At 35.5% G+C, this 27989-nt stretch overlaps 3 protein-coding genes and 1 pseudogene across 3 annotated transcripts; 3 read left to right on the plus strand and 1 right to left on the minus strand.

The window, feature by feature from the left end:
* Positions 1-917: 917 nt before the first annotated feature.
* On the plus strand, positions 918-2544 carry LOC147513124 (uncharacterized; annotated as a pseudogene).
* A 3929-nt stretch (positions 2545-6473) lies between these two features.
* On the minus strand, positions 6474-8275 carry LOC147513125 (pectinesterase 2-like). The gene is made up of 2 exons (XM_086596153.1): positions 7385-8275; positions 6474-7294 (listed from the first exon to the last, which is right to left on the minus strand). The coding sequence occupies exons 1-2, from the start codon at positions 8253-8255 to the stop codon at positions 6603-6605; spliced, it is 1563 nt and encodes a 520-aa protein (XP_086452279.1). The 5' UTR covers positions 8256-8275; the 3' UTR covers positions 6474-6602.
* Positions 8276-17791: 9516 nt separating this feature from the next.
* On the plus strand, positions 17792-21800 carry LOC147513126 (4-hydroxy-tetrahydrodipicolinate reductase 1, chloroplastic-like). Its single transcript, XM_086596158.1, has 9 exons — positions 17792-17894; positions 18103-18371; positions 18443-18680; positions 19164-19297; positions 19395-19469; positions 20183-20284; positions 20832-20941; positions 21208-21295; positions 21381-21800. Exons 2-9 carry the CDS (start codon positions 18123-18125, stop codon positions 21447-21449), a joined length of 1065 nt encoding a protein of 354 aa, XP_086452284.1. The 5' UTR covers positions 17792-17894; positions 18103-18122; the 3' UTR covers positions 21450-21800.
* Positions 21801-22472: 672 nt separating this feature from the next.
* LOC147513127 (methionine aminopeptidase 1A-like) lies at positions 22473-27963 on the plus strand. The gene is made up of 15 exons (XM_086596157.1): positions 22473-22682; positions 22762-22998; positions 23069-23144; positions 23230-23277; positions 23399-23443; positions 23614-23713; positions 23926-23977; positions 24076-24117; positions 25332-25393; positions 25471-25569; positions 26620-26693; positions 26799-26868; positions 27070-27135; positions 27236-27324; positions 27676-27963. The coding sequence occupies exons 1-15, from the start codon at positions 22621-22623 to the stop codon at positions 27751-27753; spliced, it is 1200 nt and encodes a 399-aa protein (XP_086452283.1). The 5' UTR covers positions 22473-22620; the 3' UTR covers positions 27754-27963.
* Positions 27964-27989: the final 26 nt, after the last annotated feature.

Raw genomic sequence — 27989 nt, forward strand, 5'->3', positions numbered from 1 at the left:
TGATGGCTATCATAATGACATTGATGTAGATAATATCAACTTCATGAATGACATTCAAGGTTTGATTTTTTATTATGAATGTTTTTTCCGATATTACCATATGTATTGGTTTGTAACATATATTTTATAATGTTCAATAATTACGTATACTATTGCTAGGGCAAGAGGATGAGATTAAAGGCAAGTGGGTCAGCACTCTTCGCTCTATAAAAGTTCCCTCATTACAGAAATCTTATCACAACTGTGCAAGAGGCTTCGTTGACACTCCAGAATTTCAGTGACATGAAATAAGCAACATACGTATCTGCACTCACTGTCATGCAGAGTTATTTCCATCTGAATCCCATCAATTTTGTTGTCTTGGAGGTAAAATTAAGCTACCCCTTTTAGATCCTCCTCCAGAATTGATGTATTTATACACAACACAGTCGGAACAAGGTGCGCATTTCAGGACAGACATCCGTGCTTACAACCATGTCTTTGCTTTCACCTCAATAGGAGTGCACTTCAATGAAAAACTAGCTAGTGGTAAAGATGGAGTATACACTTATCGAGCCCAGGGATCCATCTACCATAAAATTGGTGGTTTTATACCTTCACATGACCAATGACCGCGATTTCTACAAATGTATGTCTATGACACTGATCATGAAATGATGAACAGACTATCTGAAAATAAGTTGCTGAATCCTCAAGTTCTATCAATTTTGCAGAAAGTTCTTGATCGAACCCTTTCGTGCTTGCTCTTCGCCGCATTGCTAGATCTGAAAAATTCAATGGATGTTCAATTACATATCAAGGAAGTGCCATCTGACAAACATCACTATACTCTACCAACATCTTCCTAAGTAGCTGCCGTTTTAGTTGGGGGTGAGAATCCTGCTGAACATAAAGAAAGGGATATAATTGTAGAAACTATGACTGGTGATTTATTAAATGTGCCCGACAATCGCCGGGCTTCTATACCCCAATATCCACTACTTCACCCTTATGGAAACTTTGGATGGGATTTGCATATATTCAGTGATGATGCTCAAAGAATCAGTTGTCGTGAGTTTTATTGTTACCTGCTCCAGGTAAATTATACATTCTGATGTTAATTAATTGTTTATTTGTGTTACATGCAGTTAATTAATTTATCTTTCTGTTTGACAAAAATACATATTACTTTTCACTAGATCCAGGATAACCACGACTCAATATTGCTTCGTGGCGGTCGGCTTCAACACAATATGTAGTCGATATGTATATATGTCAAGATTTCGACTCAACAATTGAGATTTATCCGTGACAACCAAGATACTTTAAGAGCCGAGTTATACCAAGGGTTGCATGACTCCGTACAGAGGGGTGAAACAAATGCAGGTAAGACATATAAGACGTTTACACACGTCTGATTTGCATTATACATTGTTTAGACGCCCGTGACTTTTTTATTTTTATTTATATTTTTTATTTTATTTTGATTTTGATTTTGATTTTTTTTAATTATAATTATTCTTTTTCTTTTGAAAAGGAGATTATAAAAAAAAATAGTATTGTCCATTATTTATTGATTTTCTGTTGGAAATTGAGACCAATATTATGGAAGTGACCTAAAAAGTAAAGTTGACAAGATCCCGATTTCTATGGAACTACCATGTTTTATGCATTTAGAGTTTTCTTTACATAGTTAAGATTTTAAAACTATTTTACTGTGATTTGTTCAGTTCATTTTCTTATCGAGGATAATATTCCTGTCCTCATTTGATGAAACATTTGTTTTTGGGTTTTCAATCTATGTATCTCTGATAATTATTTGAGAACTTTGGACTTTTAAGTTTCTCTTTATTGAGATTTATCTCCTCTATTATTCGTGAACACAAACACAACATGTTATTGAAGCTAGAAGACATTCCAACTTTTGCTATGATTTTAGGTCACCAACATTTGTTGTGAAATAACATGATACAAAACTGTGATGTAATATCAATTGGTACAACATTAGACATTTTTTTTTTCTTAAGAAAATGAAAGAAAATTTATTTGCTTATTCATTGATTAAATAATTCAATATCTCATGTTGTATGTATGTGTACAGCTAATGTCGGGAGACGAACGATCTTGCCGCCATCATATATAGGAAGCCCACGAGATATGCATGAAAGATATCATGACACAATGGCTTTGGTCTAAAAATTTGGAAAACCGGATATATTCCTCACCATGACATGCAATCCAAATTGGTCAGAAATTACAAAAAGGTTAAAGGAAGGTCAAACCTCACAAGATAGGCCCGATCTTACTACAAAAGTCTTTCATGAAAAATGTGAGGAGTTAAAGAAAGATTTGTTCAATAAGGGTGTCCTCGGAAAAGTTATCGCCCACGTACATGTGATCGAGTTCCAAAAACATGGTTTGCCACACGTTCATATGCTCTTAATCTTGGATGAAAATGACAAGCTTAGCAACCCAGATGATTATGGCAAAGTTGTTAGATCTGAAATTCCTAATCTAGACAGTGAGCTTGATTTGTACAACATTGTCATGAGACATATGATTTAATAAAAGGACGCCTCAAAATGTATAGAGGAACTAACAGTCATGATGTAAATTATACAATGTTTTTAGTACATTTTAGTCGCGCTAGAAAAACTAATGCCTTCTTAGGGAAGGAACTAAATTGTCTTGAGGCGTAAGGGTTATTTAACTGTTCTGGCATTCGTCGAGACGGTTAAGTAACTGGATTAAACAATGAGATATCTATATTGTTATGATTTTCAGGTTATAACAGGATTTAAGTTTATGAAATGTTAAAAATACAGAAGAGATTCTGTCAAAAAATTTGTAAGATTATTCTGTCTTTGTTTAGTTTGGGTTTTGCTTAGTTGGTCTGATCACGTCGTGAGTTTCATAATGACTGTAGATGCCATGTGTCTTTGGTAATCAGTCATTATAAAATTTGGAGCGTGACATAGTTGATAACTGATAACATGCACCTTGGTATTGTCTTAATATGATAAAATATATAAGTAGGAAACTAGTAGTTACATGATTCATCATGGGTTAGGGGGTAACGAATCAAGCAGTAGCTAGACTTGCTAGCAATGTTTTTGAGTGTGGTTGATGATGCTATTTTGAACTTTGCCCCTCCACTGAATGTATAGTAGAAAAAACTCTCTGGGGTATTTATGATACAAGTCATTGAATACAGCTGACAAGGTGTTCCTCTCTACCTATATTTTGGCACATTTATCGTCCAAAGTTCCTATATGTTTTGGTGATGAGGGTATGTTAGTTAAACTTTTTGAGTGATTATATTGCAAATTGGTTCACGGGGAATTCTATAAACTTCTTATTCCATTTCTACTCTTTTTTTATTGTTAAACTTCTATTTACTCACTCTACCGAGTGACTTTATATATATAATGAAGAACTTTTATGGATTGACACCTTTTCTACGAAGGTCTATCTGAATACGTTTATTTGTTTCAATGGTCTTGTGTCCTTAGGTATGCTCAAAATAGCTCAATGCATGTTCTTTTTTCCCTAATAACGCAAGTGACACCATACAATGGAAAAGAACATGCATAGTTCTCACCAAAAGATATCTCATGGGAAGTGCTTCAATGGTCACACAAGAATGTGCTTTTGTTTTAACCATCACAACTCCATTATGCAAAAGAACGTCATCACATTAAGAATTTTAGATACTATCTTGAAAAACAACGCATTAAAATCAAACAAGATGATGAATAACCAAATGCCAAGAAATAATGTCTAGGATTTCAGGTAATTTACTCATTCAATAATAGTCATAAATAAAATATTGAAATAATAAATAACTGACGCTTAAAATTATTCTTATTGCAGAACAGATTGTGATTAACTCATTAATGGACTCCTGACATATACAACGAAGTGCGCCAAAAAATTTACGTTGCAGGCATACAAAAAAATGCTCAAGTTATATGTTGAAAGTTACTTTTATTAGATATTTTTGTTATTCCAAGGGATAATATACCTACATTAAACTCACTCTTCGGTCATTGTCTTTCATTTAAACTATTTGTGATGAAGCTTACTGCAACAAACATACTTTGTCAATTGTCTTTCCAATATGCAACATATGTTGGTAGTCAATTTCACTGGAGTCTTTTAGTCGGCTGTTCAACGAATATATCATATTCTATGTTAGCTATATTTCCATGGTGGTTATAGAAACATTTTTACAATGATGTTGTTTTACCTATATTCTTTGAATTGATTGTGTTCAGCTCATTGTCTCATATTCTGCTACAGACTTTCTTTCAGTATGATTTACTGATTACTGAGTAGCTTGCTTTACTTGGTTGTTGAAGCTCAACCTTTTATCCAATGTTGCACATTGTTTGATGGTCATCTGATTTTGAGCTTAATGCTTTAAACTTGGTGAATCTGTAGACTTGGTAAATGTATCTATCGTTGAATCCTCTGGAATAGGCTCTGGCCAGAATGTCATGTTGCTAGAACCAACAATATTTGAACAATAATTGATGGGATCAGTGCAACTCCCAATCTTTAGGTCTAGAGAAAACCCGCGATGCAAGCATTCGCCAGAAGGTACTACTAGGTCCTATACTCTTTCATCGGCAACTAGGCAACTTATTGTAACATGAACAATAATAACCCAAAACTATAGAAATAAAACCCTTTAAAAAAATTAGAAAAACATTAACCCTTCAAACAAAGTATGCATATATTATAAGCAATGAATCATTAGCTATCAATATACATATATTATTTATTCAAGTAGACTTTAGGCTTTTGAGTCATTAGCTGGTCAAATGGCTATTACAAATATTATTTCTCAGCCAATCAGTTTCTCAACTTCTTGCAACATTTTTCTACGTTTTAATTCATACTATTACGGTATTCCCCGCCAAAATGATTCAAACAATGAAGTAGGCTGGCAAACCTACACGGTAGGCTAGAATTGAGCTAGTGAGGATTTCAATTCAAAAACTCCCTGGGCTTTATATTGCACAATAGTTCACAGACCCAGTTCCAAAATACTACGTTTGGACCAAAGCATGGGTAAGCCCATTGGTTTCGCTATAGGGCCTCAGTATAATGTGTACTTTTCAAGTTTTCAGTTAAACAAATTTCAGTCTTGGTGCCAGCCAGTGTGCCACTCATACTGTCATACATTTTTCCTTCAATGGACGTATGATGTATCCTGTGGCGGAGCCAGGGGGGACCCAGGGTACACCCTAGCTCACCCTCAATTTCTTCTTAAAAAGTGACTAGTATATATATAAAAATGATTTTGTTACTAAACCCTCACCGTAGCCGACCAAAAATAAAAACCCCCTTCCCTTAACTAACATGAGAAAGCTTTCCATCTCTAATTTTATGTATTTTGAGAAACAACACTTTTGGCAAGTGTTTTTCTTTGTTTGGAAAAACAAAAAAGATGAAAGAGAAAAAAAGAGTAATAACATTCTCAAGTCTCAGCCCAATAATTTATATGTATGTTTATTGGTATGTTTTCTAAACCTTAATTCCCCAATCTCTTATTTTTTTAGTTTTTTTATAATGAATTTTATTAGTTATAATTCAATTTTGTATGTAATGAATTCAATCCATCGGTTACTTGAGTCTATTACAATTTTAATTTGTTGCATAAAATTGTAGTAAATTTACTTTTGAATCTACTTAAGGCATTGATTGGAATTTTGGGATTGAATGAAAACGAAAACAATTAAAATAAATGCTAAAGTGACACAAAAAAAAAATGTACTGGTGTCTAAACATGTACAGTTTAAAACAATGGTGGGATCATAAACCATGTTGGCGCAACAAGCTAGTTTGAAAATCCAAATTTTGCTTACCCACTATAGATTTTTGAGAAAGCGTAAACATGAGAATTATATTTCAAATCACGCTTTGTAAGTCTGTAACACCATTTTTTGCTATTAATATTAATTACCCTTTAGCCAAAAAAAAATGTCTAAACATTCTATAATATTCTTTATTGCGCCTAAGTGCTTATTTTTTTTTCCCAATGCCTTTTGGACTATTTTTCTTACAGTTCCAAAGAATTCATTGCTTTTTTCATTTGTGAAATTTTAAAGTGGTTCCCATAAGCATATATATTTGTAAGAAGCATATATTTGTAGGCATTTTCTTCTTAAGTTCCTAATTTTCTAAAGCTAAATGTCCGTGTATTTTTATTTATATTTTTCTCCTAAATTGATCTATTAAGCAATCTAGTTTTTTGTAATTCCAAAATTTACATGTCTTTTGTGATGGGATTCGAATTGTGTTTTTTTCTTTTTTACTTTTAAAAAATATGCAAGGGAAAACAAAAATTCGACAAATTGGGTGTTATTTTATTTTAGTTTTTATATAGTGACTAGTTATGGCTTACCCTCACCCAATTTCCTGGCTCCGCCACTGAATGTATCAGTCGAAATTTGGTAAATAACAGCTAACAATCAACACTGTTATAATTAACAAGAAAACATTTCTACATTTATTCAAATTTATTTACAAATGAATTGAATAATTTAACAAACAAATTGAATGACAAGCATATAAGATTGACTGTTGAAGCCATTAACTGCGAAATGGAAGCCTAATCAGAGACCAGCAATAAACGGCACACCTGTGGCAGGTAACCACGACCGACCAGCTATAAAATTCCCTACGGTAAATTTCGACGCCTCAGACGGATTAGTTATCACACGATAACCACCCCATTTGACTCGTCTAGTAGTCGGTGAGCCTGGTCCTGAGTTCTTGAACTCTGCATAGTATAATGTATCAAGAGCAAAATTTCCATCCCATGGCAACCATCCTGCAGGGTCAACTAAGGTGTCAATATACGTTTGAAGGTAAACAGTTCTGGAATACTGTTTCCATGGTCGTCCAAGATATGTTCTGTATTGGCTCAAAACTGGCGTCAAATCAACTGCAGCCATTACTCGAGAATTATGTATTGCTATCCCGGTATTTTGATTTGGATCAGTTCTACCTTGTGCTGTGACCACATTTTGTTGTCCTAACATTCCTTTCCTTGCAAAGATCATGCAATTTTGAAAAACTACTGCTGCATTTCCGAAAATGAAATCCACAGTACCATAAATGTAGCACTCTTTGTAGAATTGCCTTTGCGAGTGAACGTAAAGAGTGTCTTGATATCCTTCAAAACCACAACGATAAAACACAGATAGATCTGACCCTGATCGGAGTGCAACTGCTTGATGATTTTGTGGCCCAGCTGTATTACGGAATGTTATTCCACTAGCGATAAATCCTTCACCAGTCACCGCTGTAAAAATGAGTTATGGCTTGAATTAGTGACATGCATTTTAATACTTAATTTTGTTAGAAAGAAAAATGTTAAGACTCGTTTACATACCAACAGTTGCAGAGTTGAATGTGGTAGAACCTCCACCTACGCTTCGGCTACCAGTGATAATTGTGCTCCGCATTCCATCACCAACAAGCATGATGTTTTTCAAGCTGTTCCCAATTACAACATTTTCCTTGTAAGTGCCAGCTTTGACATGTATCACAAACCTACCACTTCTCTTTGTCTTTGACGCAGCATCAATAGCTGCGTTAATGGTTCGATAAGCCCCTGAACCATCTTGTGCTACGACAATATTAGCCTGTGATGCCGAAGCTTGTAAAAGCTTTCTATCACCAGTTGTTACCCAATCTGGATATCCGTTTGTATAACTCTGTTCCTCAGTACTAGGAACGTTGTTAATAGCCAAGGTGTTGCGTACTAATTTCGATACATTATTATTCATTTGAGGAAGCACAAAATCTGATACCCCAAGCTCAAGAAAACCGTTCCTGCAAGTTTCAAGATTTGTAAGTGCTGTACTTAACCATGTTTGTGCGTCGACGTCAGTGCAATTGGTATTGGGATTGACGGTATGGTTAAGTTGGCTGATTGTGTTTTGATACAGCTCTAAACAATCAACCCATGCAGCTTTCTCCCTTTTATTTCTGCATTTTGGTCCCAACCATTGGTTGTGACTTTGCGCAGTTAAGGCTTTCTCAATGGTAGCTTGAACAGCCATATTTCTGAATTCAGATTTCTTTTTGGAAACAACAGATGATCGAAAAGAATGAGATTTGAACTGGTCTTTGCAAACTTCTGGGTATGGAGTTTTAGCGCACCACCAATTAATATCTTTTGAGACATTAGTTGACACTGTAAATGACATGAAAGAAGTAATGGATAGCAACGTTAGGAGTAGTTTTGTCATGATCACCATCAATGAATAGGAAGCAGGGCTAATTGGTGCTTTTTTTATTGAGATGTTCTTAATATTTGATTCACTTATATAGACATGAGATTGAGTTGCAAGACTGTCGTTTTCAACGTGGGTGGGTGACATTTACAATTCTAAGGTATTTTATAAGTTGTTATATATTCTTCATTATCAAAAACTGAGAGTTGGATATATGTGTATTGTAAAGTGTATGAAGTGAGTATTATATCAATAGCAGAGTAAAAATCGTGTTAATGTTGAATATTTCAAATCATGTTTCTGGATTTCTGCCAAGGACCAGAATTTTAAACGCACAACAAGCCTCTAAAGATCTCAAACTATGAACTAATGTACAGCCATGCAACAACGCGGCGGTGGTTTTTACTTTTTTTATTTCAGCTACAAAGTGAAGATAACAGCAACTTGTTTCAGTGATGACTTTTTCAATTGTAGTTTGGACTTTAATTGGTGGCGGAGTACGCGTTTGTTTCATTCAAAGATGTGAAAAATAGAATATGTAACATGTAACAGATACTTATTTGGGGGAAAATACACATGCAACGTGCAAAAAAAAACATGTAACAGATACTTATTTGGGCGAAAATACACAATGATAGAAAACAGAAATTGTTAGTTATAGTTCTATGTACTAATCAAATTTGAATAAGAGGTGCTCTATATATTATCTGTGTTAGTACTTGGTAGTCTATTTGGATCAAAGTTTACCGATCTGCTTTTTTTTTTCGATATTAAGTTTATCGATCTGCTGGACTTTGCAGAACTAACTTAATATATTAAGTGAAAATCTACCAATGTTAGTGTTCGACCTTCAGACGTGTGATGGTACATTAGTTAGACTTTGTGATGGGCATTAGGTCACAATGCTAACCTTGAATACATTTGATGGTTCTCAAGAAACGTATGATACCTTGAAAAAATGATTGCACTCAAGAACCATTACAGATTCAATAATCTTAATCAGACTTGATGCTATCTCATAAGGAGATAACGACTACTACTTTGAATTACAATGTCAAAATACAATAAAACTGGCATATACGAGAAGAACGACTCAAAAATGTACACGATACAGTGATACACAGCTAGCTCAAACTGGATAAGAAAATAACTGTGCGGCAATTATAATATGATCTTGGCCGTTTGACTAATTAGTCAGTCTAATTTTAGTTTGTTCATTGACTTCAATATATGTTATACTATGTCTTAGAAGTTCATCTATCATAATATTTAAGCAGATACAAGCAACCTTATTCTTTAGTTTCAACGAAAAACCAGGATAAATAATCATTGATTGGCCTCATATGATTCGAAGGTTTGATTTGTTATGTTTCCGGTGCCAGTTTTTTTCTTGATTTCATACTTGTTCGTTACCAAAGGGTAAAGTATGACATAGGTGGAACTAACTAGGAAACTTCCTATCTAAACTAACTTCAATAGACAATAGTTTATAGTTTATAACTGTTTCATGACTTCATGTAGATTTGAGATCCCATGAAATAAACTCATTATTAGAATATTCCCAATGCAAGTTAGTGTTTTTCACCTCCATGTAGGTTCGATTTCCCCTCTTTGCTACCGTTTTGGTGAAAAGCAAAGTGAGAGTGTCCAATGCAGAGGTGACTTTGAATCTCGGACGGGATGTTTGATTCCGTATGAATGTAAAAATAAAAAAATCGCGCTGGACGGAATGAAACATCCCGTCCGAAGTTAAAAAAAAAAAAAAAAAAAACACGCAAGACGGAATGAAACATTCCATCCGGAAAAAAAAAACTGAAAAAAAAAATTAAAAAAAAAAATAAAACACACGAGACAGAATAAAACATTCCGTCCGAAGCTCAAAACTCAGTGAAAATCTCAATAGCAAGTGCTACCCTCGTTGTGACTTAGTTACAAGTCACCAACTTTGTTATCTTTGCATTGGGCAAGAAGTTTTTGGTATTCAAAGGTGAAAACTCTCAATTTTTCCTCATAGTGACTTGTATTGGGAATGCTCTTAGAGGTCCCAATAGGGGAAATAGTAAATTTTTCAGCCAATGATTACTAAGAGAGAAATATTATGAATCAACCAACCGATCTCAGGGGTCAGTGTGGTTTCATTTTCAAGCCTTATGGCCCGTTTGTTTTTTTAGTCTCTGAATGTGCCCACCCTCTTGAATGCTGAATGTTAAACACTGAACTCTAAAAACTTGTTTGTTTTATATCAACTCTGAAATTCTGAATTGTGAATACAAATCATTTAATTTGGGCGATTTTACCCAAGTTTGTATCTGATTTTTTTTTAACATATTCACTTTTAATTTAAAAGTAAACTGTAAATATAAAATATGTAGTTTTTAGTAATTGTATACCAAATATTAATAATAGTGCAATTTCAATGCATTTTGTACGCTATAAATATTGCAAAATGCAAACAAATCTAATCTCCCTTTTGATTTTGATTTTGATTTTGATTGAATAGAGACCACATCGATTTTTTTGGAATAAAAAAAAATCACAATAAAAATATATTAATTAATTAACATTTTTAAAAAAATGTAATAAGGTACCCTATGTAATATAATTAAATTTGGGAAAATTAGAGTAAAATATAAATGAGGGGGATTAGATTTTATGGAATTAATAGGTGGCCAATTATTGTACTTGGTATAGCTTTAACCATGTTACTGCTTCACACCATAGTATTTCCTTTTGGAAAAAGAATAACCAACCCATCGACCCTTCAACCTCTAGAGATCTCACGGTTTTGCACAAAACAACTAACTCTATTCTTATCCTCTCTCCTCTCTCTCTCCCTCTTCTTTATTTTCTCTCCTCTTTTATCTCTCTTTTTTATTTTCCTTGCTCCCACCAAAACCGCATATTTATTTGTGCAAGAAGAAGAATCACAACTTGAATTTCCACAGGAGGATGATTGGAAGGGCAATAGTTGGAATTGGGTTTGAGGAGTTCGTTTTTCAGCATTCAGGGAAAGTTTGAGCGCGGAACGCTGAAGAGCATTAGAGCCTTTGGATGCTTAATTGAAAAAACAAAAACAAACAAGAAAATGTTTCTGAACGCTGAAAACAAGTTAGTTGGAGCTTTCGAGCTTTATGAAATGTTAAGAAAAAAAAAACTCATAAGCTAGCTTTCATAATTAAATTCAAGTACGTAATATGTGCCTCTTCAAAGTATTTTTCTTGGGTGATCGATCTTGGACACATCCATAAAAACACTCTCATACTCCATAACTAACTAAATGTTTTGTCATACCCCCAACAACCGCCTTAGTCCAATAATATCTCTCAAATTAATTTGGGGCATATTTCCAATAGGGGCAAAAAAAAACACATTTTTTTTCAACAATCTTCTTCTTCTCCTATTCGTCAAAATTTGATTTCGATTTTTTTTTTCTTCATCCTTATTAGGTTAGTTGGTATTCATCCCCATTACTAGTTGATTCAAATCAAAGGTGGGTGTTTGTATGTATATTAGTGAGAGTAATATTGCTAAAGAAGAGGTTATTGGAGAAAAAATCAAGATCATCTTCTTCTTTTTTTTATAGAAAAAGAATAACACGTTCTTGTTCTTTTTCAGTTACAAGTGAAAAACTTAGAGTATCTAGGGTTTAGTATTGGGTCCTTAATAGTGCCACAATGTATATATTCTAATAAATAAATTATTTTGTCGTCTTAGGTACGCCTAATAAAAAAAATTTAATTTAGGAATATAAATGTGTCTAAAACAATTTTATTTATTTATTTTAAAATTAGGGTATGGGAGTGTTTTTTAGAGTGTGTCCAAGATCACCCTTTTTCTTTTATATATTTAGAAGTTTTTTTGTTTTTTTGGCGACAACAGGACTTGTGAAGCCCTGATACTGCCCAAAACAATTTGAGAAAAAAAATAAAGTGAAAAATAAATAAATAAATAGATATAAAAGTAGTATGCTCTTGATTAGGAGGGTACATGAGTATCTGGTTGTAACCCTAAAAATCGTCACAGAAAGGGAAAATCTCATGTCCTGTAGTGGCATTGACCAACGTGTCAATACGACCGAGGAAGAGGAAAACATGCAATCCTTCTTACAATGTTTGTTCACATCCGTATAATCAACACACGTACGCCATATCCCATTCTTTTTCTTGACTGCAACAACATTAGATATCCAAGTGGGGTATGTGATCTTTTGTATGTACTTGGTCTTAAGCAATTTATCCACCTCTTTGTCAATCAATAGCTTCAATACGTTCGGGACCCATCTTTCTGAGTTTCTACTTAACTGGCACGACGTTCGGATCCAAATTGAGCTTATGGCAGGCTATGGAGGGATCAATTCCAGGCATATCCTCATAACTCTAAGCAAATACATATCAAAATTCTTGTAAGAAACTTATCAACTCTTCTCTAGTCTTTGGGTCCAACATGGTGCCAATTGAGACAAGTTGAGGTTTAGAACCATCACCTATGTCTACTTCGTCAACTGGTTCCAATGTTGGTGGAGTCCTCCTCTCATCCGGCCCTATAGAATATAATGGAATTACATCCAAAGGTGCCGGCATTATGCCTTGAGAGGGGGACTCGTTCTGTAATTGCTATTTGTCGGGTACCGAACCTGCCCCCAGTGTTATTGGAGCTATTCCATAACCACTTTTTAGAAGAGCTGCATAGCATTGCTTGGAAGCTTGTTGATCTCCTTTGATCACCACAATATTGCACTTGTGAGGGAACTTCAATGTTTGGTGATAAGTACTTGGAACCGCCTTCAAGTGATGAACCCAACTCCTACCAAGAATAGCATTATATTGCGTAACTCTCCTGACAATCGTGAAGTTGACATTCAAAGCAACGTCAGCAGCCTTGACTGTCAATTCAATCTCTCCTACTGGATCGGCCATGTCACCATTAAATCCATACAAAGAAGATTTCACGGGACAAAATTCTGTTTATAGAATCGGCATTTGTTTGAAAGCATGATAGTTGAGTATATCTGCAGAGCTCCCAGGGTCGATAATTATCCTATGCATATCACACCCAGGAACTTCTAAGGACATAACCAATGCATCCGAGTGTGGAAAGAAAACCCTTTTAGCGTCGTCATCAGTGAAAACAACTGTGGAGTTGGAATTATGCATGTGATTAACTATGGACAATTCCTTGGTCGGTTTGGAAGTGACATTGTTAATGATACGCAAATGCTTCGCCTGTCTTTCCTGGTACCTTTGCCCTCTACTCAACTCCTCAAATGGGCATTTCGAATTGCCCCCAATGATCGTGTGAATCACTACCTTATCTGTTCCTGTCTTCGTATTGTGTACATTGGTGCCAGGAATTGCGGCAATATTCTAAATTGGAGTACCCATATTCATCTAGTAAACCTCGGTCTACGAGATCCTGAATCCCATGTTTAAGAGACATACAACTCTTAGTTCCATGACCGGCCTGTTTATGGAACTTATAGTACACGTTAGTGTTCCTAGCTCCAGTAGTGCAGCCGGGCTTCATCTTTGGAGGGTTCTTTAACATGTTCTTGTTCTTGATGGCGTTGAAGATGTCCTCATAAGGATGAGTTAAAGTGGTAAAGTCCCTATCCAGCGGGGGTAGTTGCTCACTTCCTGACATGTTGCCAATATTTTGCCTCTTGGACTTATCTTTATAGGAATTCCTGTCGACTGACTTGTGCTCCGACTGTGGTTCCTCGGACTTCCTATCATCATAATGACTAGCATAGCTCCTACCGACAAGAGCGGAGGTGACACTGATTATCACTCTTTTATGAGAAGATTCCCTATCCAATTGGTCCTTTTCTAGTTCCACATACTTATCGATCCAAGCATGCAACTCTGTCATGTTGATCGTAGGCTTCTTTTTCTTCAAGGACGTGTATAGACAAGAAATGGGATCTAATACCTTTCTAAAGGCTGCAATGGCGAGGGTCTCATCGACGTTGTCAACATGCAATTGAACCTTATTAAATCTTTTGGTGAAATCCTTAATACACTCGTCCTTCCAGATCTTCATGTCAAACAGTGCATCAGTGGTCTTAATGTAGGGCCGGTTGCAACTAAATTTCGCAATGAAATTGATGGAGAGCTCCTTAAAATAGTGAATGCCGCCTATGGGCAGCTTCGTGTACCAGATGAGTGCCGAGTCTGTCAAACTTGAAGCAACATACTGACACAAATAATGATCTTCCTTAGAAAGACCCACCATTGCTTGACGATAACTGAGCACATGAGAGACCGGATCTCCTTTGCCATTAAATTTAGAGAACTTCGATGGTTTATAATCATGGGGGATGTATCTGCTCATAACATGTCATGAAAAAGGAGTTCCAATGTCTCCCTTGATGGCTGACTGAACGACTAACTCATTCATCTTAGTTGGTTTCGAACCTCGTAGTTCTTCTAGTATTTGCGCCTTGAGCTGCGCAAGAGTAGTAGGTTCATGAGTGGGAGTTCTTTCATTGTTGTACCTCGGACATGGACTCTCGTAGTTCTCATCTCGATGATGACGCGGTTCAGGTTCCCAAGATCGAGTGGAGAAATTTGCAAAACTGGATCGGGGAACTGAGGGATTCCGAGGCAATGAAGGTTCCCTTGGAACTGAAAGTCTTCATCGTACCGAGGGCGACCTGAGAGCTGTGGATTCCGAGCAAACACATTTGAACGTCCATCCCTAGTACCTCGAGAACCATAATACCAAGAGAAGTTAGTTCCGTGTGAACTCGAGTGTCGGGTTGAATCTAATTCTGGATTATAATCCGAATATGGTTGGTCGCTATGGTACCCAACGAAGTAGGGGATATAGGGCACAAGGACGTAACCATCACCATGGTCGAGACTTGGTAGCCAAAATTGTCCCTTCGAGTTTCCATCAGCAGGCAACACTCTTGGAGGTGAACGACCCTCCTTCGTACGATAGTAGTCTTGGAAAAAATGCAAACGAACCTGCTGTCGACCACGTTCGGCCATCACAACATCCATAATGGCTTGGTTGGTTATGGCAAATGGGGGAGTATCGTCATTGGGTTCATCTTCTTCACGCCCCTGTCCAAAATGACGATCTCTTCTGCGTTCAGATTGTCTTTGAGAAATAACATGTGGGTTATTGATCTCATTATTCATCCCCTCATTACCTTGATTCGCATTGGCTCTTGTAGTAACCATGATTTTGAATCAAAGTGAAGAAAAAAATTATTATATTTTTTTTAAGAACAAAAAACCCAAGAAAAAAGTTAGTGGATAAGAGTACCTAGAACTGAAAAAAAAATCGACCAAGAAATCAAATCAATTATTTATGGTTCTCCACAGACGGCACCAATTGTGTGGTGATTTTTCCCAATCTAGAAACACAAGTATTTTGTTGATGATCAAAGAACAATGAGAAGTATTTAATCAAGAAGAAGAAGAGATCTAGAAGATGATGAGTTGAACCACGTTCTTAATGACTGTCTACATATCATATGAAGATGAATCAAACTCAAAGCGTAGTTCAACTATTCTATTTATAAGCATAGATTAGGTTTCCCAATTAGTGTTTATATAACTAGGAGAACATTTCTTGTTAAGTCTCATCTTGACTCTTCTAGAAGCCCCATGTTTCCCAAGTCAAATACTAACTTAAAACAACAGAAAAACATGTTTAGGTTCGGAGTAGTAGTTAGAGCTCTGAGCATGGTAATTGAGCTCCGAATTTGGAGTTCATAGTTAGGAGTTGGTTATACGAACCTACTACTCCAACTAGTTTCAAAACCTACGAACCTCCTCTTATTGTCTCACTTCCGAACCTAGAAAGTGAGAGGATTTGAATTTGAAGTGTGTTTGGTACTTTTTACCCACACCAATACCATATCCGAGCCTTAAGAAGATATTGTCATGTGTTACATATCTATTTGCTAAAATATACACACAGAGTTAGTATCTAGATTAGTTTCATGGGTTTCAATATTTATCATTGTATAACTTTTATTTCCAAATTCTTAATATAAATTTATGTCTTGAACAAAAACGTCTCTTGTCATAAACACGTATAATTTGTATTCCTTGTCATTTTTTATTTGATCGAGGAAGTCTAATTTACGAGTTGGACCTTCTGGTTACTTAAATGAAAATATGGTATGACAGACAAACGAGAATTTATTCGTGTACCTGAAAGGATTGTACATGTACTACGAATCTACGAATGTAGGTCATTGCAGGATTAATATTTCCTACTGGACTCTGCGTAATGGTTTAAACAATTTTATCACTTGCAAGAAAAAAAAATGAAAATACTCTTTAAAGTCATAACCAATTACCACAAAGCAAAGAACAAACATGTATACTTGGTTCTTCAAGGCAATCATTCACTGGAAGTGGGGATGAGGAAATGGGTAAAAAGGATAAGCCATGACATTCAAATTGCTATACTCACCAGCCCATATAATACTTGATTTGATAAGCCAATTAGTCAATCACTCCAAGAAATTATGTTATACATGGTTAATTGATCATTCTAAATGTTTTTATGAACACATTAGCATATAACAGATTCACATATCTCGGTGGATTCCACTGTAAATAAGGTCTATTTTTCTCTAGTTCCATCTCTTTACTGAATTATTTATGATTCGTATCTTATCTGCACAATAAAATATATCAAGAAACCTAAAAAACCAAAAAAATCAAAGGTGCCGTGCTAAAATATATCATACCAACCTTTTGCTACTTCTAAATCTAATCCATCATTCATTTTGCATTTAACCTGACTTTCCCCGTTTTACTTTTTAGTGCTTCGTATTGAGTCGTTGTAATGAAATACGCTGATACATGGCATCTTTAATGTTGCATTCCTCAATCTAAAATGTTAAAAAAAAATCGCCCTAACATTCAAATTTGGTTGCTACATCAAACTCCTAGAAACTAGATTCATAAAATAATTACCAATGTATCAGGTTTTAGAATAAGATGCCATGGCTACCTCATTCAGTAACAATCAAACGAAATAATGTGAATCTTTTCAAACGCTTTCAGTTCAACACATCGACTAGGTGCAAACCCTCACACACATGACCCAAGTACCTAACCCTATAGTGGTTCATCGTACTAGCCACTGTGCACGTGGTACCTAAGTGGGTTTTACTGATTTTTTTAAAAAAAATTATAAACGTTAAATTACTATTTTATTCCTCAAAAAAACAAAAAAAATCCAAAAATTACCAAATTGCTTCTGGGACGTACACCAAAATACTGTTACTCAACCCCCACATTTTTCTATATACTAGCCACTGTGCACGTGGTATCTACATAGACTCTACTGAGTTTTTTTTTTTAAATTATAAACGTTAAATTACTATTTTACCCCTAAAAAAAAAAAAAAAAATAGAATTACCAAATTGCCCTAGAGACGTCCAAGATATTTTATCCCTCAAACAGAAAGAAAAAAAAGGAAAATTACCAAATTACCCTTGAGACGTACACCAAAAGTCCAAAACACTATTACTCAACCCCCACATTTTTGTATATATTAAAGATATACCGGTTTTGTGATCCGATATATCTACATATATATTCCGACATAACCTTCAGACAGTGGAATCTGTATCAAAGAGTTTCGGACTGACTTGGAACCTCAACCGGCTGCTACGACCAGTAAGATACAAAGGCAACCCCTCTTTTTTGATCTCTAACACTGTTTTTGGCTCTAATTATCTCTCGAGTAGGCAAATTTAAATATCTCTTTTTTTATTATTTAGCTATTCCTCATTTATGAGTTTGAAATTATCAAACAACTTAACAAATATATTTACCTAATACCCAACAGACTACAATCTACGTTTCTTCAAATTAGAAGTTGACGTTTATTTCTACAGGTGTTGGCAACCTTCCCAAAATGGCAGTCAATCTGAGTACTAGAACAGCAACACCTATTATGAATCTCATATCTCAATACGATATCATCCCCAGTTCTATATCTTCCTTTTTCACTCCCAAGACCAAGAACAAGTGCACGTTTTCTACAAATTACCGGTTATCTTCGGTGGCACTACGTGTTGCAGCTCAACAACAACAAGGAGAGATATCTTCCGCATTGGAATCACTACACTTGCAAAAAGAAGGCCTTGATTTCCCTACTATTATGGTTGGTTTTCTAATAAATAAATATATTATATTGATACTTGTCACACAATTTAACAAGATACTCTTTTACAGGTGAATGGTTGTAGTGGGAAGATGGGAAGGGCGGTTATAAAAGCAGCGGTTTCTGCCGGAATTCAGGTGGTTCCTATATCGTTCTGTAGTGAAGAGGAGTCTGGGGAAATAGTAAATGTAGAGGGGATGAATATTCATTTACACGGTCCTTCTGTGAGAGAAGCAGTTCTTGCATCTGTCTTTGCTGCTCATCCAAATTTGGTTGTCGTCGATTATACCGTTCCTGATGCCATCAATAGTAAGTATTAGTAGTTCGTGCCTAAGATATATGGATTGGATAACTGTATCAAGGAAGAAATATGTAATGTATATTGAGCTCTATTCAAATTGTTTGTTTATGATTGAGAGGAATACAACATTGTAGTAGGAAATAGCAAGAATAGTAGGAGTTCTTATAGCAATCCACATGTGACTAAAAACTTCATTTGTCAACATTTTTATATATGATATCCTATTCGTTGATCTTGACAATAATTTGCTTAATTGTTGTTTTATCTGTCTTTATTTTGTTCTGAATTGTTAGAAATATTTTCTAGAGCCAGGATTGTGTACTAACAAGAGGAAAAAGGAATTATGCATTTAGTATCTTACATGCAGCTAACTATAATTTCTGTTTATAAACTTTTTAATCAAGCAGTAAATCATATAAGTTTATTTTTTACCATTTTAATTATTGTCATTTATATATCTCAATGTCTAAACTATGGAATCTGATTTGCAGACAATGCAGAACTATACTGTAAAGTTGGAGTGCCTTTTGTAATTGGAACTACTGGTGGAGACAGAGAGAGGCTGTACAAGACTGTGGAGGATTCGAAAGTTTATGCTGTAATATCACCACAGATGGGAAAACAGGTAATTGAACCTTAAATTTCTATGGTGCAATTGGATATCTTTCTTGGTTTGCATGTTATAAGTCCATAATGAAACTTGTTGGCATTGACTTCTTTAGGTCGTTGCGTTTCTTGCTGCTATGGAAATAATGGCTGATCAGTTTCCTGGAGCTTTCTCAGGTTATTCTCTGCAGGTATGATCTTATTCTTGATGGATTGCCCATCCCTCTGATCGTCACTATTTCTATGTGAGGCCTGTGAAGTTGTGATCATGGATCGCACTATCAAAAATATCACTTGGTTATATACATTGTCTTTCAGGGCGCCCAGTACTAATTTATTTCGCAATTTTGTAAGCACTCAATGCCTTCGTTTATGGTGTGGACCAACTTATTAAAAATCTATGTTGATTTTCAGAAACATGATAGTTTTAGGCAATTTCCATAGATCATTCCATGGGTCTGCTACATGTGATACACAACTGCCTTAAAATTTGCATTGGGACCTATTGTTCTCACCCCGGACACAACATCCATATTCTACGTATCTCAAGGTGGATCTTGAGTGATTTATTGACATGGGCCTACACCATATTGGCAGAAACAATGTATCCAGCAAAATGCATCCGTCCTGTAAACTTCTTGTTTCTGAGAAAAATATATTTTGACAGGGCAAAAAAGACAGTCTTCCTTTGCCTCACTATTTGAAACGGGAATGGGAAATTTTGCATATTTTGGCATCATGTAGGTGCATGTAACCATCAAAGCACCATTTTACTTTTGATGTCATTGACATTTGTGACACACAAAAGTGTGGATGCACATTGTTTCTGAAAGACGCCTTGCATTCCATTGTTCTGATGTTGACATCATGAGGGTCATAATTCGAACCTTACTAATCCATCTAGGTGATGGAGTCTCATCAAGCGAGCAAATTGGACACATCTGGAACTGCAAAGGCTGTCATCTCATGCTTCCAGAAGTTGGGAGTCTCGTATCAATTGGATCAGGTATGTTTATATACCTCGCTTAGTTTGCTAATGAACTTTGTCACATTCTTTTCCTTTCTCCTTTTCTATTTATCCCTCCCCCCTTCTCCACTTGGCCTAGAGTGATGGAAAACTAAAATTCAAACTTCTGTGGGAATCTTGTAGCTCCTCATTACTCTTGGCTGGGTCCAATTTTTAATTTTTTTATTAGGTTAAAATGTGTTACCTAAGTTGGATGACTGGATCAGATGCAAGTCCATGCAAAGTAGACCTACCCTACATTTGTAATATAATCAGATAAACCTGTCTTTCCTAATGATTTGATAAGTCCAGTCAAAGTATGTGCAAGTAGTGTCCAGTGTCGACCACCAATACCACTCTTTGTACGTCTCTACGAGTTTTTATTTGATATTCAATGGTTCGGTTGACACCAAAGATTCAAATTATAGCTTGTATGGTACGATATATTTGAGATAACAATCATCGTTGAGCCGTGAATAAGTCTACGTTACAGCTTTTGTGTTCCCATATTTCTCAGCTGCTGACAAATAATTTCTCATTTTCACAGATACAACAAATTCGAGACCCTGAACAGCAAGTCCAGATGGTGGGTGTCCCAGAAGAGTACTTAAATGGTCACGCGTTCCATATGTATCATCTGACATCACCTGATGAAACGTAACTGACTATCCTATGCATTGTTTTCAGCTTGTTGTTGACTGCTGAAGTCCTTTAAATCCTAGGTTACATGGACACGCCATATTTTGAAAAAAAATTTGTGTCGGGATAATATCCGATCCACGGTTCCGTGTCCACATATTGCATGTAATTTACCTCGAATTTTGATATTTTGCCGTGTCCAACAATTCGTATCCGTGTCCGATATGGCGTGTCAATGTAGCCTAGTTTAAATCTAATACACACCAAAATTCATGTTTCTGCAGAGTTTCTTTTGAGTTCCAGCATAATGTCTGTGGTAGGTCAATATATGCAGAGGGTACCATCGATGCTGCCATTTTCCTGGCGAAGAAGGTGCCAAATCCTACTCTTCATTACTCGTTCATTAACTTATTTTCTTGTGATATATCTCATGGTGGAAGTAATTGCTCATATGCAGGTTCAATCAAAGGCAGATAAGCACATCTACAACATGATTGATGTATTGCGTGAGGGCAGCATGCGGTGATAGATATTTTCTGATTGCACGTAGTTTCTATAAGGATGTTGTAATGGTTTTACTTAACAGGGCTAATGTGTTCGAGCCCTATGATTTTGAATATTTGATTGGTTGTAGACTTGTAGTAGAAACTTTTGTTTCCTTCTTTTTGGGGTTGAAGGGAGGGAGGGAGGGAGAGAGAGAATGGCAGGGGAAGGGACTGTGTAGCGGAGAATTTAGGACTAGAACTTACATATTGAAGATTATAGGTGTCGTGTATCCTATTGAAACTAACGATTTTCCTTTTGTAATATTAAGTTGTCACCTGGACACCTGCTATTGAAGTTCTCTCAAGCCATTTATTTTAGAAAAAAGTTTTGATCTCTGTTGTTGCTTAGTAGCTGGCATCCCCAGTCATTTGACCAGAAGTAATGCAAAATTTGGTCTTCATCTGGTTTCTTTTTACCCTTGAGTGCTTGCAGGCATAAACAATTCTCACAAGACAAGTGAAAAATGAAGAGGCAATTGTTTTTCTCATTATAACCATTCTCTACTGCAAAATGAGTTTCATCCAGGGGAGGGGTTCTATGGACATTTTATCTTAACACGTTAACAAATTCAAAATCGTTAGAACATTTATAAGTTTTGATTGGCTAATTTTTTGTAGATATGATCTCCTAATTATTCTAAACATTGTCAAAAAAATCAAAAAATTCTAAACTTGTCAAATGTAGTTAACAATTTACAAAATTTGGTTAATTGTAGAAAGTTTATTTTTACCATTTTCGATACTATATTTGTCAAGTTTAGAAAATTTTGATTTTTTTTATTATTTGTCACAATAGTTATGAAATTATATCTACAAAAATATTAACCTAATCCAAAATTTATAAATATCCTAACAATTTTGAGTTTATTTACGTGTTAAGTAATCTATATTCCTACAACCAGTATAACTCATAAAAAAGGAAAAAGTTGTTTTTTGGATTTGATAATATGCCGACCGTGGAAAAGCGTTGATGCCAGAAGAAGAAAATCTTTGCCTAAAGGGCAAAAAAGTCAAAAAGTAATAATTGCTTTTGACTAAAAACCCGCCCGCCGATTCAACCCTAATACCAGCTCATAAAAAGGGACTTGTTCTCTACCACCGGAATAAAAAGAAGAAACCAACTTCTCATCAAATAATAAAATAATAATAAAGATGGACGGAAGCTCAACTGAAACATTGTCTTGTGGTCGATGTGGCAATCCCGCTTCTCTCCAGTACGTAAACTTTCTCTTTCTCTCCTAAATTAAATTATTAAAAAAATTCATCATCCTTAATTCTTGTTTTTATTACTAGGTGTCCAAAGTGTGTGGAACTGAAACTTCCCCGTGAAGGAGCTTCATTCTGTTCACAAGACTGTTTCAAGGCATCGTGGAGCAGACATAAGTCAGTGCACTTGAAACCAAAGCTGTCATTAATAAGTAACGCTGACGCTGACGATGTTATATCGGTAGCACTTAATCAAGGATGGAAGTACTGTATAAAGAGAGGCCAGGGTCGGACAATAAACTTTCCTTATTTTGATTGGACTGGGTATGCATACATTTTGCTTCACTTTGTATAATATAATATATGCACTGTTTATGATTTGTGTTTTTTACAGAACGCTTCGACCTTATCCTATATCAAGTATGCGTAATTTACCTGAATATATTGACAAGCCTGACTGGGCTATTGATGTGAGTTGTTGTTGTTTTTTTTACTTTGGTATCTATACCATTGACTGGGCAATCATGTCGGTTTTATTTTTATTTCAATTTCCAGGGAACTCCCAAGATTGAACCTAGTAGTGATCTGCAGCATGTAGTCGAGGTGAGTTTCTAGTTTGTTATTTAGAGCATCTGAAGCATATGTACCTTTAGATCATCTTGCAGTTGTCTTGGATGGTGAACTAACTTTTCGTTGTTTATCTGTTGGGGATTTCTCTTTTAAGGTCAAAACTCCGGAACAGATCAGAAAGATGAGAGAAACATGTCGAGTAAGTTCCTTTGAACTTGCGAAGTTTTCTTTATTAGTCGACTTACCAATTACGTGCTGTTTGTGTATATGAACATTGTTTATGCTTTTATTTCACAATATTGACATTTAGGCAAAGTGATTTTTTCCCCTCAAATTAAATCTGGAAGTATCTGTTAATTTGGTAAACAGATTGCTAGGGAGGTCTTAGATGCAGCTGCTCGTGTAATCAAACCTGGTGTTACGACAGATGAAATCGATGCCGTGGTCCATGAGGCAACAATTGCTGCTGGTAAGATTTCTCCTTCTACCAATTAAGATTCGTTCTGTTGAGTTTTGCTCAGGCATCTACCAATTAAGATACATTCTGTTGTGTTTTGGTCAGGCATGTATATGTTCAGTTATTGTGGCCATAGATGAATCGATTTACAAAGTTGCATTTTGCAGAAACTATTTATGTTTTATGAGAGAATAACTTTGTATATTGGTTGCTCGTAAATACAGGAGGATATCCATCTCCCTTAAATTATCACTTCTTCCCAAAGTCTTGCTGCACGTAGGTACTTTATTGATATAATTTCTTCTTATTATTGTTTGAAAATAAATGGATCATGTCTAATACATTTTGTGTATTAATTTATTTCTGGGGCACAGGTCCGTTAATGAAGTCATCTGCCACGGAATTCCAGATTGCAGGTGTATATTATGATATAATCTCTCTCTGCTCTTATCCCTACTTTTGTAGATAGTGTTTGAAACTTTAAATTTAGTATTAGAAGTGGAAGCACCATCTTGTGAGAAGTCAAAAGTAAAAAATAAAAAATAAAATAAATGTATTGTTTTAATTCTCTTGGAAAGTGTTACGTAGTTTAAAACCTTCAGTGGAAAGACAATATCAGGAACATCTCGTTCCTTGATAAAATTAACCATTTTCTGTTTTTCATTTTTGTGGATCCATGGATTTCCTCGATAGAAGCCATCCTTACACTTGGCGACCTCTTCATAAGAATGTTAAAAAGCGAAAGATCTCATTCTTGTACTTGGACTGTCAAAACATCTGGAAAAAAGAATGACTGATCATGCTTGTGAAGTTGCACTGCAACACAAGATGGTCCAAGTACCTGTGTTTACACACGTAGTACAAAAAATCTTCGAGTACTAGCATACGATTAATAAAAAATTCAATCATTAGAATTTTAACAAGGTAGGACAGCCATGCAAGGGAAATTGTTGGACGGACATAAATAGGTTTTCAGGTTTGTGGTATTGAATTTACCAACTAAGCTGGTATCTGCCTAGAGGATGTAAAAAGTATCCAAAATGTTTTTCCTTCATAACTTATTTTTAAGTTTCAAGATTTATCTTTTTAGATTGAAAGTGAAAAGTAACTAGTCCAATTACATTTAATGTACCAAAAAGTTTTTATTTTATTTTATAAATATTGCTGATTTGTTTGTTTAGAATCTGATGGTTCAAGAAAACCCAGGCTTTGTTGACGAATTACATAGAAACTTTCCACTGTTCTTGTAGAATCTTCTTACAACTTGAAAATGGCTAACCTAATTTACTTGCGTGAATCATACTTGTTCTTGAAACTCCATGGACCTTGGTGTTTGGCATGAAGGCACCGAGCTACAACGCTGGATCAGTTAAACAGTCTGTTAAAATTTGAATACATGTTATGCTGAGTGTTTTAAAAGAAGAAAAAGATAAAAGAGTTGAATCTCTAACTTCATCACTTAGCCAAGGCGCCACAACTCTGAACTTAAGCAAATAATTGAGGTGTAGTTTTCTTGGAAGAGTGATTCTTTCATGATGCACCCAAGTTTAACTTTTAAGCTTTTCAATATATGCTTACAAGTTGATAGGATTATTAGTTATGTCAGATTAACTTGTTTTGATTGTTTCAGGAGGTTAGAAGACGGTGATATTGTAAATGTTGATGTGACCGCCTACTATCAAGGTGTCCATGGTAAGAATTTTTATCTTAGTACCTACTTTAGTGACTGTCCAGGAATGTATCTTGACGATGGTGTGCAAATTGGACAGGTGATCTTAATGATACATATTTTGTGGGAAATGTTGATGAAGTGTCTCAGCAGTTGGTCCGATGTACTTATGAGTGCTTGGAAAAAGCTATATCAATAGGTAATTATAAGGTTTATAGATGCTAATTGTGAACTGGTAAATCCTTCTAGGATTGTTGGGCAGACCCTTATTTTTCAAAAAGAGCTTCAGCAAATGTAAAATGTATCTGCAGTTACATCTATCAGAAACTCACTTGTTTTTTTTTTTGTATTCTCTTTATGTCATCAAGTCCCCATATTTCTTGAAAAGTTAGTTTGTACTAAAATAACCTAAACCAGGTGAATTGCTAGTCTTTCGAGCTGTTCAAAATATGTTGTAGGTAAGGGAATTTTTAGAAGTGAGAACTGGATGGCCATCAAATGATATTGAACTGGTATTTAAATTATTTCACTTTCAGTTTCCTTTTGAATGGTGAAGGGCACTATTAGTAAAAAAGAAAAAAGTTATTACTAGGTAGGATAAGATTGCCTACTCATACAGAGTTAGCATGTTTCTGTGGGCTTACTGGTTTGTGGATTAGAGAGCATAAGACAGTAATCTTTGAACAGTTAATTACTCATGCAGCTCATAGAACTCGAAATGGTAGGGAAATTTATTCATTGCACTTGTTCCCTTTTTTGGTCTTTCCTTGAACATTGAAGGTGCTAGGTCTTTCCTTAAACATCAAAGGTGCTAGGTTGCACGCATTTAGCTAATAATAAATTAATAATAAACACACCAAGTAATACTCAGATACGGTCATATGTGTTAATGTGTTATGTCGACAAGTTCCTATAGAGTTCACTTTATATGATGGTGAGACCAGAACGACGTGGACGCAAAAGAACTCCAAAAAAATTTGATTGTTTATCTTGTAAGCATAGTGGGTCAATAGTATATACTACTACAATGATAACTGTTAGAACTCTGCATTGATCTGACAGCTACTTGCAGGATTTATGCCTCTAGTTAATTGTCTTCCCATTTTAAGGATTTTTTTTTAATATGGTTATATTGGGTATTGTTGTATGAAAATGTCTTATTGTCAGTTCCAACATTACTTGTCTTGTGGGAGGCTGTCCTTAATTTGAATAGTTGAATTAATGTCCTATTTTTCTTTCTTGAGCTCAGTGAAACCGGGAGTTCGATTTCGGGAAGTCGGAGAGGTCATTAATCGACATGCTATAATGTCAGGATTTTCAGTGGTATTGTGAAATCTACCGTTTCAAATTTCTTTAACTTCATCATTTGTTGAGATGGTCAACATTTTTCTGACATGTTTTTTTCTTTGGCAATTCTTCCGAAAATAGGTGAAGTCATACTGTGGTCATGGTATTGGAGAGCTCTTCCACTGTGCACCAAACATTCCACATTATGGAAGTATCCTTTTGACTCCAGCTTTTTAAATTCCAAGATGTCCTTTGTTTCCCCAATTGTTTCTGAAGCAGAATCTCTCCTGTTGGATTTGAGTCCTGCTGAATATGTATTTAATTCTCTTGCTAAGCATAGCATGTAAATCTTTTTCCCTCTCTACAGTTTTTTCTTTTCTTTTGATGTGTTGTTGACCTTAATCAAACAAAGAAAATAAAGCAGTCGGTGTGATGAAAGCTGGGCAAACCTTTACTATAGAACCAATGATAAATGCAGGTCTATTTCGAAGCTTTGAAGTTGAAATTCTGTGTTTTGGGCTATGCTATATTAGTTTCTGATACTATCATTCAAACACTAACTAAACATCCCCCTGTAGGAGTCTGGCGTGACCGTTTATGGCCTGATGGATGGACAGCTGCTACTGCAGATGGCAAACGCAGTGCTCAGTTTGAACACACTCTCCTGGTAATTTTAGTCCATAAACTTTTTACTCAGTCTACTGACTACTGCAACATGATGCTTGCACTTAAATGCTGTTGTGAACCGTTCCATATATAAAAGGGAAAATGTGGTTTCCAAGTGCAATATCATAAATCATAATAGTTCATAAACTGTTATAACAGTAGCTTTTATGCTTTGCCTTGGTATGTCGAGGCAAATACTGGTTGTTAGCTAATCTCTCTTTTACACACATGGTGCACTTGTTTCCTACTGTAAATGTTTTACACGAAATTGTTATCTACAAATTGAAAAACCTAGATATGAATTATCTTACATCATGATTCAACATGACCCTGTAAACTTGGTGCTGTGTAGGTGACGGAGACTGGAGTCGAGGTCCTGACAGCACGGTTGCCCACCTCGCCTAATGTTTATCCTTGGTTAAATGCGTAATGGGCCATAAGCTCAATTAAGGGACTAGTGTTTGGGAGCAGAACACTGTCTTTAACGGAGATGAATAAATAGCATTTTCAGCAGGGTTAGTTTCACTGTATGTAGATTCAGAGTAGATCATTTGCTCCAAGTGTGGAATATTGCGTGAGAAATTGTACCAAGTAACGTTATTGAGGTTCTACAGGATGATATAATGAGGTTTTGATTAAACTGGGTACTTCATGGATTGCTTGATT

Source organism: Coptis chinensis, chromosome 3 (assembly GCF_015680905.1).
Source record: "Coptis chinensis isolate HL-2020 chromosome 3, ASM1568090v1, whole genome shotgun sequence".
Lineage (NCBI taxonomy): Eukaryota > Viridiplantae > Streptophyta > Magnoliopsida > Ranunculales > Ranunculaceae > Coptis > Coptis chinensis.